The 15,955-nt window shown below is 54.9% G+C and overlaps 1 protein-coding gene and 1 pseudogene across 7 annotated transcripts in view; one reads left to right on the top strand and one right to left on the bottom strand.

Moving 5' to 3' along the window:
* The window catches only part of PCNT (pericentrin), an 88,768-nt gene that overhangs the window by 13,548 nt on the left and 59,265 nt on the right, over nt 1-15,955 (bottom strand). For 4 of the 7 annotated variants that reach the window (XM_039879791.1, XM_039879789.1, XM_039879785.1 and 1 more), the window contains 11 exons: nt 14,329-15,216; nt 13,496-13,687; nt 8,432-9,157; nt 7,483-7,588; nt 6,439-6,596; nt 5,543-5,713; nt 4,887-5,060; nt 4,202-4,397; nt 2,564-2,786; nt 2,205-2,355; nt 777-1,439 (listed from right to left, as the gene is read on the bottom strand). In XM_039879791.1, coding sequence (XP_039735725.1) covers nt 777-1,439; nt 2,205-2,355; nt 2,564-2,786; nt 4,202-4,397; nt 4,887-5,060; nt 5,543-5,713; nt 6,439-6,596; nt 7,483-7,588; nt 8,432-9,157; nt 13,496-13,687; nt 14,329-15,216 — 3,648 coding nt within the window. The remainder of the gene's footprint in view (nt 1-776; nt 1,440-2,204; nt 2,356-2,563; nt 2,787-4,201; nt 4,398-4,886; nt 5,061-5,542; nt 5,714-6,438; nt 6,597-7,482; nt 7,589-8,431; nt 9,158-13,495; nt 13,688-14,328; nt 15,217-15,955) is intronic. The other 3 variants (XM_039879787.1, XM_039879788.1, XM_039879790.1) reach the window with 2 other exon arrangements.
* Nucleotides 12,333-12,450, top strand: LOC120616424 (uncharacterized; annotated as a pseudogene).

Here is a 15,955-nt window from a genome sequence, read left to right as displayed (position 1 = left end):
AACCCCTCTCCGTACTCAGTGGTGAAAGGCTGCTCCCTGCAATCAGGAACAAGACACGGAGTCCCCTCAGCACCTGCAGCCACGCTGCACCATAAGCTTCAGCCAGGGCGATCAGGCAGGAAGAGGAAATAAAGGCAGCAGACTGAAAAGGAGGAAGCAGAACCACGCATCCTGCAGACGACAGGATGTCGCGCATGGGAAATCCCAAAGAAGCCAACGAAAATACTGGAACCGATGAAGTGCCGCTGGGTTGCAGAACATGGGCTCGACATACAAGTCGACTGACTGCTACGCACTAGCAACGAACGACTTGAAAACGGAACCAGGAAAATAATTCCATTTACCACGGCATCAAAAATAACAAAATACTGAGGAATAAATTTGTCCAAAGAAGTAGAAAGCCTGTCATCTGAAAGTTGCAAAACATCGATGAAAGAAATGAAAGACGACCTAAAACATGGTCTCACTGTTCGGGCGACAACACTCCCGCAGCAATGGACGGTGGGCGCAATGCCTTCCGAAGTCCCAGCGGCCTTTTTACAGAAACCAAAAAGCGATCCTCGAATAAAACTCGTGTGAACCGCTGGAACCCCGCGTCCACGCCATGCTGAAGAGCCCAGTGGGGGCCACGACCTGCTGACTCCAAACCCGCGCGGCACCGGGCGGCGGTGCTGCCGGCGGAACTGGAACGCGAGGCCAGAACGCGCCCCCGCGGGGGTGGCCCCGGCCATGCTGCTCGAGGGCCCACGTGCTGCATCCGCTGGGGCGGCTCTCACCAGTTTTTCCTTGTCTCTCTGCCACTTCCGCCACGGGTCCGCGTCTGCCCGGCTCTGCCTCGTCCCCGCTCTTCTCCGCGAGTCCTTGCGTCCGCCTTGCTCTGCCAGCCTCGACTGTAACTGCTCTACCTCTGCCTGCAGCCACGCGGGACTGTCCCCCTCTCTGCCCTGGTCACCGCTCGGCGGGGCCTGCTCAGGGGACCTTGGCGTGGCACTCACCTCCTTCTCCCTCCGCAGCTCCTCGCAGCGCGCCCGGGCCTCGGCCTCCAGCTCCCGGGCCTGCGCCGTGTGCTGCTGTGCCTCCTCCAGGGCGGCCTGCAGCTCCGCCCCACGGGCCTTCTCGTCCTGGAGCTGCTGCAGCAGAGCTGGGGACGCCGGCGCAGCCGGGTGGGCGCAGGCCTGCGTCCTGCGGCTCAGCTGCTCGGTCAGGAGGCGCTCGTGCTGCAGGGCCTCGGACAGCTCCCGCGTGCGGCCCTGCTCGGCCTGCAGGCCCCTGCGCAGCTCGGAGAGCCGGCCCCGCTCCTGCGCCAGCAGCGCCTCGCAGCGCGACGACTCGATCTGCAGCTCCTTGCGCAGGTTGTCCTTCGCCGTCTGCTCATCTTCTAGAGCGACACTCAGTCGACTGTTCTGAGCGCGTTGCTTCTCCAAGGACGTTCTCAACTCCTGCACCGGGACACAAAAGATGGGGAGATGACACCTGGAGGAGAGCTCCGGAGCCTCCCGCCGGGGCCATCTGCGCCTCGGCCAGCCGCCCACCCCTGCACTTCACCTGCGGGTGACGGCAGGCTGTGGGCGCCCACCCCTCTCCGCAAGCCAAACACCCAGCCTGCGTGCAGCCGGCCGCCTGCGCATGCCGATCGTGGGTCAAATGAACATGCTCAACTGAAACCGCCCGCCTGTGGGTGGACATCCACGCAGTCCCAGCCCGTGTTGTCCCAAATCAATTGCACCCGACCCGTCACTCTGAAGTGGCGTTGGGTCAGTGCACAGTGCTTCCTGGGCCTGCTGGCCCACCCACGCACGACCACAACACCCAGGGTGCCCAGAGACACAGCCAGGCTGCACTGTCCAACCCGGATGGGCCGCCAGCTTGCCCGGCCCACAGAACACCTGCTGGACACGTGGGCCTCGAACTGCTACACAAAACCCAATTCTCACACACGACTTCCATCCCCGCAAGAGCTGGGTCGCTGCCACCTATGCAGTAGCTTCTGAGGCTGTGGCTTGTGCGGATGGCCAGTGAGGAGGCTGCGTCCGCCTAGCAGAACCAAACACTCAGATGCTGGGCTGAGCGGCACATGGCTGGCACCAGAGACATCACGCTGTCACGCAAAGGTGCCTATAGTTTTACCTGGACACGCAACACTCCCTCGCCACCTCGAAATCCGGTACAGGTGAGGATAAGGGCCCTGCCCGGCGCCCGCTTACCCCCAGGGCCTGCTGGCTCTGGGCCTCCCTCTGCAGGTGCTGCAGCTGCTCCTGCTCCAGCCGGCTCTGCAGGGCGCGGCCATCCCCGCGCGCGCCCTCCAGCTCCTGCAGCGCGGCCCTCAGATCATTCTCCTTGCTGTCCAGCATGGACCTGTTGGGGGAAGGTCGGCACGCCCACATCGCGGAGCGCTCTGGAGGGACCCGGGTCATCCACAGTTGTGCTCAGTCCCGCCTTGCCGCTATGAGCCCGGGAGCAGGGCCCCTTGCTCCAGCACCTACGGCGGAGCATGCGCCGTCACCACCCAAAGACAGGGCAACCCGTGTGAGCCCCGTGGCCGCCAGCAGAGGGGGCGCCGTACCTCAGCTGCAGGACCTCCCTCTGCACGCTGCCCAGGGACTGCAGCAGCCGCTCGTTGTCCTGCCTGCACTCGCACAGCTCGGCCCTCAGGGCGCGGACGGCGCTCTGCTCCACCGCCAGCAGCTTCCGCGCGTCGTTCGCTCGCTCTTGCTCTTCGCTGAGCGTTTTCTGGAGACCGCTTGCTATACATTTTTCCTGCTCGACCTTATATGCCAGTAACTCAACTACGAAAGAGACAAAAGACACAAAACAGCATCATTCGTGGATCGAAAGAGAGCTGCTGTATGACGATTTAACAGACTACAAAGCCAGGAAGATCGGGATGTGGAGAATGAAGTTTCTATGGCATAGACATCGTAGCTTCTGATGGCACCAGGACACTCAGGGACACGGTCCTCCTGCCTGTTGCCGGCTCCTCCAGCACACGTGGCACCAGGCTGGTCCTCTTGGCCGGGGAGCAGTAAGACTTGCAGGCAGAGAGCACGCACGGCCCGCGCTGGCCACCCAGGCTCTGTGGGCTCAACGTGGCTCCGTGAGGGGCCGCTTGCCCTCTCAGGCCTGGGGGCTCCCCAGAGGCAGAGCGGGGAGCTAGGCTGAGATGGACCTGCACGTGGGAGGCCGCTCAGAGCCCACCCTGCCTGGCACGAAAAGGCCAGCTGTGACCATCCCTGCGGTCTCTCTAAATGCCATGCCGCCTGCCACTCCTATGCCAAAAGCCTCCCAAGAGAGACGACTCCAGCCCAGATGGCTTCATAGAAGAATTCCCCCCAAACTTAATGAACCCAGTTCTACACAGACTCCTGTGGAAGGCAAAAGGGGCACAGGCACGTCGGCCCTCCGTGACGCAGGCGTTAACTCCGACCTCAAAACCAGAAGAAAGAAAACGACAGGCTAGTATCCTTCACGAGTGCAGATGGAAAGGATCAGCAAACCCAGCCCTGAAGTGTGTCAAGGGTGAGGATGCACCACGACGAGGGGTCGTGGCCACAGCCCAGGCTGCGCCACAGGACACGACTGGCCTGCTGTTCAGCCCCTGAAACTAGGAGGGGAGGGACTCGCTGTGGCTGGCGGACAAGGCCGGCGTCGGCCTTCGGGTAAGACACGAGTGCTTCCCCACAGCGAGGGCGGGGCCCGGCGCTCCGCGTGCTGCATGCTCCAGGGCCCACCCAGGTGGGTGGGAAAGGGAAAACGCTACGTTTTCCATTCAGCGGCAGCCCGAGTGTCTGTGGAAAAAACCCCACAGAACCTGATGTGGAAACCGCAACAGCTGCTTGAGCCCAGTGTTGCAAGGCCCAGAGGCTGTCCCAGTGTGGTCCTGCTGGTGCCCAGCACGCGTACGCAGACACAGGCCCCACCTCGCGCCCTGCGGGATCTCAGCAAGGCCTCTGCCCTGACCAGTCTCTCAGAGTCGTCCTCACTGAGTCCTACGAACCGAGAAACGTGGCAGCCACAGTGTTCTGATGCTGAGACTGACAGTCCCCACACTTGGGGCCTTGGTTGAACCAGGACGTCACTGCTGTCCCCAGATTCAGCACTAGGCAGCCCAGGGGCCTCTGCTAACCTGCATGCCACCTTACCAACCAGGTGGAGCTCACTCAGGTGGTCACACTTCTCAGAGCCGACCCCAAGGGCCACTCACCCTGCCTGCGCAGCTGGTGCTCCCGCCGGCTCCCGCGGGCCTCCGTGCTGGTCAGCGCCGCGCACAGCTGCTGCAGCTTCTCCTGGTTCTGCAGGTGTGTCCGCCGCAGCTGGGCCCGCAAGGCCTGGATCTCGGATAGCAAGCTGCTCCTGTCAGACAGATGCAGATGCTCCGAGGACGTCTCCTGCAGGTCCCCCTGCGGTGGGCCAGGAAGGGCAGCAGTCAGGCCCAAAGGCTCTGTGGCAGCGGAGACACCCACACGGGGTAGGAGCTGCTGGCTCTGGGTCCCACACTGGGGCTAAGAATGCTCTCACCGAGGGCACACCCAGCCCTCTGCCCCCAGCACGCTAGTCTCTCTTTCTGGGCCTGCTCTGTGCCAGGGCTGCTACCGCCTGCGTCTGGACTTGCGCCCTCTCTCACAGGAGCAGGTGCAGCAGGACCCCAAGGCCCCACAGGGCCGACACCCTTCGACCCTGGGCTCAGCGCCCACACCTCGACCCAGGAAGCTTGGAAATGCTTTTACTTCTGAGGGAAAGCCAGTTAGTTCCAGACTAGACTGCAGTGTAGAGCACGGAGGCACAGGGCTTTTCGCTGCAGGGAATTCAGGCAGGAAAACATGGTGCCACACTTGGAAGGAAGGCCAAGTGACACCCGGTGCGCTTGGGGAAACCAGGCCTAAGCTCACCTGCTCGGGCGCCACCTTTTCCAGATTCTGTGACAGGGCGCTGGGGGCCCCGGGGTCACAGCCGCACAGCCGGGGCTGCAGCCCCGCGGCCAGCATCTCTCGCTCTTTTGCAAACGCCTCCTGGACGACCTGTAGGAACTGTTCTCTCCAGTCAAGGCACGTGTCGGAAGGGCCCTGAAACGGGAACAGGGAGCCAGGTGTCTGCACCGCTGTCTCCAGACAGGGGCCGCCCAGGCAGGAGAGGGGACACACGAGGCCCTGTGTCCAGGGGAGGCCCAAGGCTAGAAGTGATGCCGCGTGTACGTGTGCACAGGGCGCAGGTGTGCACGGACAACCGTCCACCAGCCACCTGCTCTGGGGCTCCCTCCCCAGCAGGCCCAGCCTGGGTCCTGTCCACTGCTCTCTCCACAGCCCACAGCTTGCTGGCTGCCATCGGACACGGATCGTATTGGGCCCTTGCCTCCACACCCACCTCCCTGAGGCCTCTGCTGCCCCACCAAGGCCTGGAATGGGCTGGCACGTGGCTAGTGCCCAGGACTGCGAGTGGGAGGGTGGCTGGCCTACAGCCTCTTGCTGCCTATTCCTGCTTATTTGGCCAAACAACGCGCCCAGTCGTCCGAGCCCACCGTCCCTCCTCTCTCGGGTTGCTGCTGTACCTTCTCTCCCTTTTCGAGTGCTGGCCCTGCCTCCCACAGGCCCTGGTCCCTCCTCAGGAACCGCTCGAGGGGGGCGCTCGGCTCGCCCTTGCTCAGCGCACTGGGAGGCCCCCGGTACTCGGACAGGGCCAGGATGTGGCGGCTTTCGTCACGCACCATCTGCAGCACAGCCTGCAGGAGAATGGGTGTTTCAGAAGGAAGTGAACGCAGCTGAACGACCCTCCGCTCCATGCCCGCCCGTACCACGGACGCACTCCGGGTCCACTTGCATGTCACTCGCTCGGCCTTCGTGCCGAAGAGCAGAGCCTGCTGTTCTAACCATGAGGTTTTGCAACTCCGAGGACGGCCCCCACAATTCGCCATCCCATCTGTCCCTCCCTTATGCCTTGGGGCAGGGCCTGGGGCTGACTCCCATGGACAGGGCGTAAAGTCACCATGCACGTCCCTGTCTCTCTGAGGACTGTGGCTGCCATGCCATGAGAAAGCCCCATCGGGGTCTGGGCACGTGTCCCAGCTGACAAGAATTCACCTTGGGGGACCAGGTGCCTACAGACAGCAGCAGGCCAGCTACTGACCACTCCAGCCCTACGGTGCCCCCAGGAAGCCCAGACTCGGGGTGCCCTCAGGGTCTATGAGTACGGGAGCAGTTCCTGCATTAGTTACAGGGTGCAGGGACCAGGACACACATGCCACCTGTGTTCCACCCGAAGAGGCTAAGAGCAGAGGGTGATGACTTCCCTAGATGACCCCACACAGAAGCTGTGTCAGGGCCAGTGCACTCTGCTTCCTCACAGCATGAACTCAGGACAGAGCCGAAGCTGGGCTGTCAGAGCAGAGTGGTCCCCATGCGAGAGGACAAGCCACGCGCTCTAGCCCTGCTCCCCGCCGGCCATTACCTCCATGTGCTTCGGCCACACTTCCTGCTCCTCCATGGCTCCCAGTGGCCACCAGGAGCTTCCTGAGGCAGGCCAGGGCGCTGCCGGACTGGCAGTTGGGGCTTCACGTCCTCCCAGACCTGGGTCTAGCGTCTCTGCACACCCTGTGCCATCATCGCCTGGAACACACCGAGTCGGGGCCTAAACCGCGGTTCTCCGCGCCCCGCCACCCTGGGCCAGCAAACACCAGACGGAGCACCCACGAGGCACCCAGGATGGTGAAAACACTCCCCGGAGACATCGGGGGGAACTACACACATTATGTAAAGAAAAATCTGGATGTTCAAAATGCTAGTATCCCATGGAACGCTCAGCTCACTTTTACACAGACACGGAATGTGTTTCCTCACCCTTAAGGACAGAACCAACCCGCAAGGACCTGCCATCTCCAAACCCAGCCCACAAGGACAGAGTGCGGGCCCTGGGGGGACAGGAGGTGAAAGATGCCGACGGCAGGGACAGGCTGGGAGCTGCTGGACAAGGACAGATGTCTGGTCAGAAAGCGACCACCCCTGAAAACAGCCAGCAGGGCTGGGGACCCTGGACCAGGTCCAGAACTGGAGGCACCCGGAACCTCTGACGGGCGGGGGCCTTGAATCGGAATTCAAAGCCCCGCGACAGCGTGTGGGCCCCCGTCCATCCCGAGCCCCACAGCCGCAGCCAGTCCAGGCTGGAGCGCATGCTCTGGAAAGCGGAGGGCCACAGTGGGGCAGCAGCCTCAGCCTTCCCGCTGCTCCTCCCCAGCAGCCCCAGCCCCAGCCCCAGGAAGGAGGGCCGCGGGGGGCTGCAGGCAAGGGCCCTTGGCACGGAGCTTCCTGAGAGCCACTCAGGCCACCAGGCCAAAGGCCCAGACACAAAAGACAGAGAGACGGGGGCACACACAGCAAAGAGGGCAGGTATCGGCCCTGGGCAATCTGCGAAGGACATCCAGCAATTCTTGGTGATCTCTGGACTCAAACTGTAAATGTAAAAAGTAAAAAGAAAAAAAAAAGATGGTGGACTCACTCTTTCCACTTCCGTCAAGTTTTCCTTCTAACCCAACAGGCGGCGGCGACCTTGACTTGTCTTGAGAATCAAGAGACGTCGTGATAAAATCCTCAATATCTTTCTCCTGTTCAAATAGGTGGAATTTTAAGGGGCTATAAAATACTTGCATCATGGAGCTGGGCTTGCCAGACACGCACGTTCTAAGGCCCGAATCTATCGCCCTCCCACAAAGAACCCCAACAAATGTGGTCAAAGCTTATGGGCGCCTGGCGGTGTCAGGCTTCGAATAACTTCATCGAGTTCATCCACGGTTCTCCAGGGATAGTTTAAAGGTCACTAGCAAATATTTCAGATTAAAATATTTTTGTGTGAACTGGCAGCACACGGATACTTCAAATAACGTACCCCCTAACTTATTTTTTATTTTGTCTAACTAAGAAATACAAAACATCAAAATCATGTTAGGGAAAACATAATCTAACTTAATAATAAACTGAAGCGTTCTTGAAATTAATTAGCATTATATGTGGAACCTGTTAAATATGCAACACAACTGAAAATAATCTAAAGAACATTCTAGACAAAGAACCCGTACGCAAACTACACACGAAGACAAGGCTACGACTGCACTTCTCAGAGTCAGCGTTAGGTAAGAACCTCGGTCCGGGGTGAATTTCTGAGTAGGACTAAATGCATCTCGCATGTTTTTAAATCACCGAAGTATCTAAATGTTCATGTTACAATGGATTTGGAGCATCCACTGGTGCAGAAAGCTGGCCGTCCCTACACAGCTGACCAGGGGACTATGAGGTGCTCGCCCACACCCAAAGACCTGGCAGGAGGTGAGCCAACAATGGCTGCCGCTGTGACACCATGAGCCACACAGACACGGTCCCATGGGAACACACTGCGGCCCTAGGACCGTACGGACACCACCCCAGGACAGCCCCTGGGGGAGACCACCTACCACAGCCACGCGCTGCACGTGGTGGTCAGCGGACAGAGTCCTGTCTGTGGCCGAGGGAGTCTCTGTCCAGCAAGGGGCCTTCACTGTTGCTGACCCGCCCGGGGAACAAAGCAGGCCCCACGGGTCGGCCTGGAGCAGTGAGGTGCTTCTCCGGTCCCCGAGGGAGGTGTCCAGGCTGCGCTGGCTCAGGGCTTCCGAGCAGGGTGTTACAGGCAGGCTGGGCAGCAGCTCGAGGGTCGAGTCCTTCCTGACGACCTCGGGGGAGCTCCAGGAAGACAAGTCTCCCGCGCCGAGTGCGTCCCTCAGGGGCCCGGGCCCCCCGGAGTGTGTGAGGTCCCGGGTGCCGCCGTGCGAGCTCACGTGTAAACAAAGTGAGGTACCCCGCAAATCCGCCTTCTCTTCCGGGAGGACACCTGGCATTTCATTTCTTACCCACGAACCCTGATTCCCAAACACACCAGTTAGACCCCACGTGATTTCACTGACACTAAGTGTATCATCAGGAGGTGGCGTGTCACTTCCTTCACTGTTACTGCAGCTATCACTCAGACTGTCCTCTGAAACATGAGAAAAGTCCAGTGGCTGTCGAGATTTGGCCTCCTCTGTCTCAATGTTCTGGAATTTCATAGAATGGACCAGACGGTTCAGGTTTTCTTGAAGTTGTTTCACCTGAGTTATAAGATCAACCTTCCGCAGCTTACAATCTTCCAGTAGTTCCTCCTTATCCTGCAGGTGAAAAAGAACACGCACCCAGTTAAATAACTAAATTACGCAATGTCACGTTTGTCTGTCTGGTGTTCATGAGACAGTTTCAGAGATGGAGCAACTAAGGATGAGATTCCATGATAAGCCCTTCGGTCCCTCTAGACTCTTTTCAAGTTTTTTAAAATTTCTTGAAAGAATCAAGGCTGAAAGCTCATTGCCTAAAAGGATTCAAATGTTCGGTATTAAAAAAACAATTCACAAGGCATACAAGGAAGCAGGAAAGTATGGCCCAGTCAGAGGAGAAAAATACATCGATAGTAATTGACCCTGAAAAAGACCTGACAGCAGATCTACTAGACTAAGGTTTTAAAACAACTGTTTTAAAGATGCTCAAAGAACTAAAGGAAGATGTGGAGAAAGTGAAAGAACTAATGTTTGAACAAGACAAATATCAATAGAGATAAAAAACCCAAAAAGAAACTAAAAATTCTTGAGCTGAAAAGTATAATACTGAAATAAAAAAAATGTTCACTAGAGAGACTTAAAGGCAGATTTACGGAGGCAGAAGAAATAACTGGTGAACTTGAAGATAGAAGAATAGGAATTATCAAGTCTGAGGAAAAGAAAAAGATTGAGAAAAGTGAATGGAGCCCAAGGGCCCTGTGGGACACTCTCAAATGGACCAACACACTCGTCGTGGGAATCCCAGAAGATGGGGAGAGAAGAGGAGGCGGAATATCTGAGAACATGTCTGAAAACTTCCCGAGTATCATGAAAGATACGAATATAAACATTCGAGAATCCCAACGAACTCGGAGAGACCTACGCCAAGACATTCTAATCGAACTTTCAAAAAATAAGACAGAGAATCTTGAAAGCAGCTAGAGAGAAGTGACTTGTCACACACAAGGGGTCCTTGGTACGGTTATGTGCAGGTTTCTCATCAGACACTCTGGGGGGCTGAGGACTGTGGGTCAATATATTCAAAGTACTAAACTACTATCAACCACAAATCCAAGATCCATCAAGCCTGTACTTCGAGAGGAAAAGAACAAACTGAAATGTTCCCGGATAAACAAAAGCTGAGGGAGTTTGTGACCACTGGACCTGCCCTGCAAGAAATGCTCAAGGGAGTCCTACAGCGGGCAGTGAAAGGACACCAGACGGTCACGCAAAGCCTTACATAGAAACAGATCTCGGTAAAGGTTAACCTGTGCGTAGTTACAAGCGTGGATGTTACTGTAACAATGGTTGGTGACTCCATATTTTGCTTTCATCGTGATTTAAATATTTAATAAGTTTAAAAGTTAGTGTTACTGTAACTTTAGTTTGTAACTTCACATATGTTTTCTACATAATTTAAGAGATTAATGTGTTTAAAGGATTATTAGTTTTTGTTTTGGGGCACACAGGTATAAAGATGTAATTTTGTGACATCAAAAACCAAAAGGGGTGGGGAAGGAGCTGTAAAGGAACAGCTTTTAGATGTTACTGAAGTTAAGTCGGTGCAAATTATGGTCAGTGTTATAATGTTAGCATGTAAAACGTAATCCCTACAGTAACCACGAAGAATATGGCTACAGGATATACTTAAAAAAAAAAAAAAAAAGAGAGAAAGGAATTTAAATATTTCACTGTAAAAAAACTCCAACTAAACACAAGTGAAGACAGTAATGCAAGAAAAGAGGGACCAAAAAAAACCCCCTATAAGGCAGATAGAAAACAAATGGCCAAATGACAGAAGTATAACCCTCCTTATCGGTAATTACTTTGAAAGAATTAAAGCTCTCCAATCAAAGACAGAAGTAAGAAGAATGGATGAAAACACATGACCCAACTACAGTCTATCTACAAGAGGCTCACTTTAGACACAAAGATATGAACAGCTTGAAAGTAAAACAAAAAAAAATATTCCACGTAAATACTAAAAAACGAGAGCAGAGGTGGTTATGTTAATATTAGACAAAATAAATTTAAACCAAAAACAGTCACGAGAGACACAAAGGAGAGTGCAATCAGCACCCCAAAACCTCCCAACGAAAATAAGCCCCGGACCCGAGGCTTCACTGGTGAATTCTATCAAACAATTAAAAAAATATATCAATCCTTCTCAAGTTTTTCAAAAAAACTGAAGTGCAGGAAGCAGCAGTCTCAGAGGGGTTCACTGGTGAATTCTACCAAACATTAAGAAGAAATTATACTAATTCTCTATAGTCATTTTCATAGGACAGAAGCAGAGTGAGTGGCCCAACTCATTCTACAAAGCCTGCAGTGCCTGATACTAAAGCCAGACACATACAAGAAGACTACAGACCGATATTCCTTATGAACACTCATGCAAAAATCCTCAACAAAGTACTAGAGAGTCGAATTTGACAGCATATTAAAAGAATTATGTACCATGATCAAGTGATGTTTGTTCCTTGAATGCAAGGATAGTTCAACATAGGAAAAATCAATGTGATTCACCATAGCAACAAAATGAATGAAATAAAAAAATCACATGATCATTTCAATCGATGCACAAAGAGCATTTGGTAAAATTCAACTCCCTTTCATGATCAAAACATTCAACGTAACTAGGAATAGAAAGAAACAAACGACTTTAACACAATAAAAGCCATACAAGAGCAACAGCGGAAACCGAATCCCTCCCCCCCACTTCCTGTCAACACTGCACTGGGAGGCCTGGCGAGAGCAATTAATCAGGAAAAAGAAAGAAAAGGCATCCAAATTGGAAAGGAAGAAGTAAAACTATCTATGTTCACAGACGAAATGCTTTTATATGTAGAAAACGCTAAAGATTCCACAAAAAAGCTGATAAAATTCATAAATAAATTCAGCAGTCACAGGATACAAAGTCAATATACAAAAACTTAGTTGCATTTCTATACATGACCAATGAACAATCTGAAAAGGAAACTAGAAAACCAATTCCACTTATAATAATAACAACCAAAACAAAAAAAAATTGAAATTTAACTTAACCAAGAAAGTGAAAGACTTGTACAATTAAAACTACAAAATATTACTGAAATTAAGGGAGACATAAATAAATGGAAACGCATCTCATGTTGATGGATTGAAATACTTAATATTGTTAAGATGTCAGCGATACCCAGCGACCTATATATTCAATGTGATCTTTATCAAAATTCCAGTGATATTTTTTGGAGAAACAGAAAAGCCCATTCTGGTCTATGGCCTGCCACCCTGAACGTGCCCGATCCCGTCCGATCTCGGAAGCTAAGAAGGGTTGAGCCTGGTTAGTACTTGGATGGGCGACCACCTAGGAAGACCAGGTGCTGTAGGTATAAAAAATGAAAAATAAGGGATTGTAAACTGACAAGGTCCTTGCCATCTGTGAGATCAACCAAGGATTGCCTAAATAAATAAATATTTAAAAAAGAAAAAAAAAAAAGAAAAACCCATTCTGAAATTCATATAAGATTTTAAAGGACATGAGAATAACCAAAACACAATCATGGAAAAGAAGAACAAAGCTAGAGGACTCATACTTCCTAATTTCAAAACTTATAACAAGGCTATAGGAATCCAAACAGTGTGGTACTGGCATGAAGACAGACATATCGACGAATGCAGGAGAGACACGGTAAGTAGACCCCGCACGTACACAGTGAAATGCTTTCAACAAGGCTGCAGAGACCATTCATTCGCTGGGGAAGGGACAGTCTTTTCAACAGTGATGCTGGGACAAGTGGGTATCCACACGCAAAAGAACGAAGTTGGACCCTTACAGAATACTATGTGTAAAAATTAACTCGAAATGGATCAAAGACTTAAATGTAAGCCCTAAAACTATAAAACTGAGAAGAAAACATAGGGCAAAAGCTTTACAGCTTTTTACGGTAGGCAGTAACTTACAGGATATGACACCAAAGGTACAAGCAACAAAAAACAGAAAACTCAGACTTCATTCATCTTTAAAGTGTGTGCACAGGGTAAACAGGCACGCCACAAAATAGAAGAAAATCTTTGCATATCACCCATCTAATTGGGGATTAATTTCCAGAATATAGAGAACTCCTGAAACAACAAAAAACCCCAACCACCTGATTTTAAAATGAGCAAAAAACTCAGACATTTCTCTAAAGAAGACATAGAAAGGGCCAGCGGGCACAGGGGAAGATGCCCACTCCAGCCCCCAAGCCAGCCTCTCGAGAGCACTTACACGAAACACAAGGAATTTCAACGTGAACCTGCACAGCCATGGGAACGTGACGGGTTCGGAGAACGCAGCCCTGTCTGCAGTCCACACTGCGTGTGACCTCAGCGGAAACGCCAGAGGTGGCGCCTGGCGCCTGGCCACAGAGGGCCGCGCGCCCGTGGGCCCCGTACCTGCATCGCCCCCGGCGCCGTGCCGTGCTGGGCCGCACCCAGGCGCATCTCCTGTCTCAGCAGCAGCAGCTCGGACTCCAGCTGCCTCTGGCAGAGCGTGAGCGCCACCGCCGCGCCGTCCCGTCTGGGAAGGCCCGCGTGGCCGGCTGGCACCAGGGCTCTGGCAGGCTGCAGGCTGTCCCTCGCTGGCCTCTGCAGAGCGTGGGGAAAACAAAGACGATGCTAGAACAGCAGCGCTGAGCCGAGCTGAGGGGCACGGGCAGCGGACGCTCAGCGTTCTACTCAAAGGCAAACTGGAGCATATTCCAGAAAGAAATGAGCTTGAACCTGCTTCATGGAAATGCTGGGTAAAAACTAAACCATTTGACTAGGTCTCAAGGGACTAGAGGGATGCCTGGCCCACGGGGACCTCCAAGCACCGATACTCCCTGTCAGAGAGAGAGGTGTCTTAAAAAGCCTAGGTAACTTACAACGATAACAAGTTTAAATGTGTACAAAACTGTGCCATGCAGCCCGTCTGCACTGCACACGTGTGTCCTGAGGCCAGGCCGCAGGCCAGCACCAGCGCGGACGCCCTCCTCCAGGACAGGGGGCCACCCACCAGAAAATGTGTCCCCCACGCCAAACAGAGGAGGGTCGTTACAGGTAAAGAGACAGAGACACGAGCAGGAGAGTAAGAACAGAAGCCCCTTTCCTGCAGAGAACACCCAGCGCCGCCGGTCCAGCCCTGGGGCCCGGCCACCCGCTGCCTGCACGGGGCTCGCAGGCGCCCGGCCGCCCCGCTCCCTATGCCCAGAGGCTGCGCCCGAGGCCTGCAGGGGAGCCAGGCCCACCTGGGGGTCACCGCCAGTTGGCTGCCTGCTGCCTGTGCTGTGTTCTGACTCTTCCCCACACGGGGCTTCATCACTCCTGGACACCTGTTCCTGGGAGCTGGTCTCCACGCTGGGGGACATGGGGACCCCGTGTGCCTGCTGCTTGTCGAGCTCCTCCTGGCACCCCAGGAACCGCTGATTCAGTGCCTGCAGCCGGCGGCTGAGGCGGACACATTGTGCTCGCAGCCGCTGCACTTTGGGGGGCTCGTGTGTGGTCCCCAGGGGCGTCTGTTCCAGGGAGCGGCGGAGGCGGGCGACAGCCACCTGCAGAGCCTCCAGCTCGGCGGAGTGGGCCGCCGTCCGCCTGCTCAGAGCCTCGAGCTCCAGATCTCTCTGGGCGATCTCCACGTCCTTTGCCTTCAAGGTGGCCTCCCACTCTTGGACCTGGGAGGCCAAGCCCTGAGCCTCGGCCTCCTGGAGGGCCGCGCAGGACCCCAGCTGGGCCAGCCGCCTGGTGGCCGCCGCCTCCACAGCCCGCAGGCGCTGCTGCAGGGCCTCCAGGGCCCGGGCATGTCGGCGCTCCTGCTCCGCCAGCCGCTGGCTCAGGGCGTCCTTGGCCGCGAGTGCGGCGTGGAGCTCGGCCTGCAGCGCAGCCTGGGCCTCGGCCCCCTCAGCCTGCAGGCACAGCAGCCCACACTGCAGCTCGCTCCGCAGGTCCTGGGCCGGGCCGAGGCTGTGCCCGCGCTCCACGGGCGCCCCGAGCGACAGCTCCCTCTGCAGCCTCCCGATGACCTCGTGCAGCTGCTCGACTTCGTCCGCTCTGTCCTTCTGCAGCCGCGCCTGCTTCTCCTGCAGGCTCTCGATGATGGACTTCAGCTCCTCGACCTCAGGGTGTCCAGCGTCCGCGACCTGGCGGGGGGACACATCTCAGAAGCAAAGGAACCGCAGGGACGCCAGAGCGCCGGCCCTCACCCGAGGGCTCCGAGTTCCTGCGGCTGAAGTAGAGACTTCGCCACTGTGGAGCCTAACGTACGATGCCCCCAAATGACCGTCAGTGTGTAAACAGCCGCAGCGCCACACCCCAGCTACTCCAGACCCGTGGGCAGAACCCCGGCGGCTGCCGGGCCGCTCGCTGCTCCGGACTCCAACCCTCAGCGGCAAAACTCAGAGGCAGCGCCAACTCGGCCACATTTTAGCCAATGACACCTCGTACCAACGTTTCCACCCCTTTTTAGATGTGTGTTCAGTTACTGTCTAGGGAGCATTTAGGTTTTAGGTGTCGTTCTAACACTGGAATAACAGCGAGACGATCGGGCTAGGGAATCTGCATGACGAAGCGTGTGAGCGAGCCAGGCACACGGCACGTCCCCGCACTGCGTGGCCCTGCTGCCCGCACCACTAGGACCGAGCACCGGAACACACCAGGCCCCAACGACTGCTTTTACCATTTTTCCTAAAAGTACGTGCTCGTGCTACTTCATCTAATCCTTGACAACTTTCAGGTAAGGCATGTTGTCACTCCTAATTTAAAGCTGGGACAAGTAAAATTAGATATTAAGTATCTTTCAAAACCACAGAGACCGTAAACGGAAAATTGGGATTGAATCTACATCCCTATAGATCCAAAGTCCATCCTCTTAAGACCACA

This window comes from Pteropus medius, unplaced genomic scaffold, assembly GCF_902729225.1.
Source record: "Pteropus medius unplaced genomic scaffold, Ma_sr-lr_union100, whole genome shotgun sequence".
Classification (NCBI taxonomy): domain Eukaryota; kingdom Metazoa; phylum Chordata; class Mammalia; order Chiroptera; family Pteropodidae; genus Pteropus; species Pteropus medius.
The sequence above is the reverse complement of the archived record's forward strand: the minus strand, read 5'-3'. Positions and strand labels throughout refer to the sequence as shown.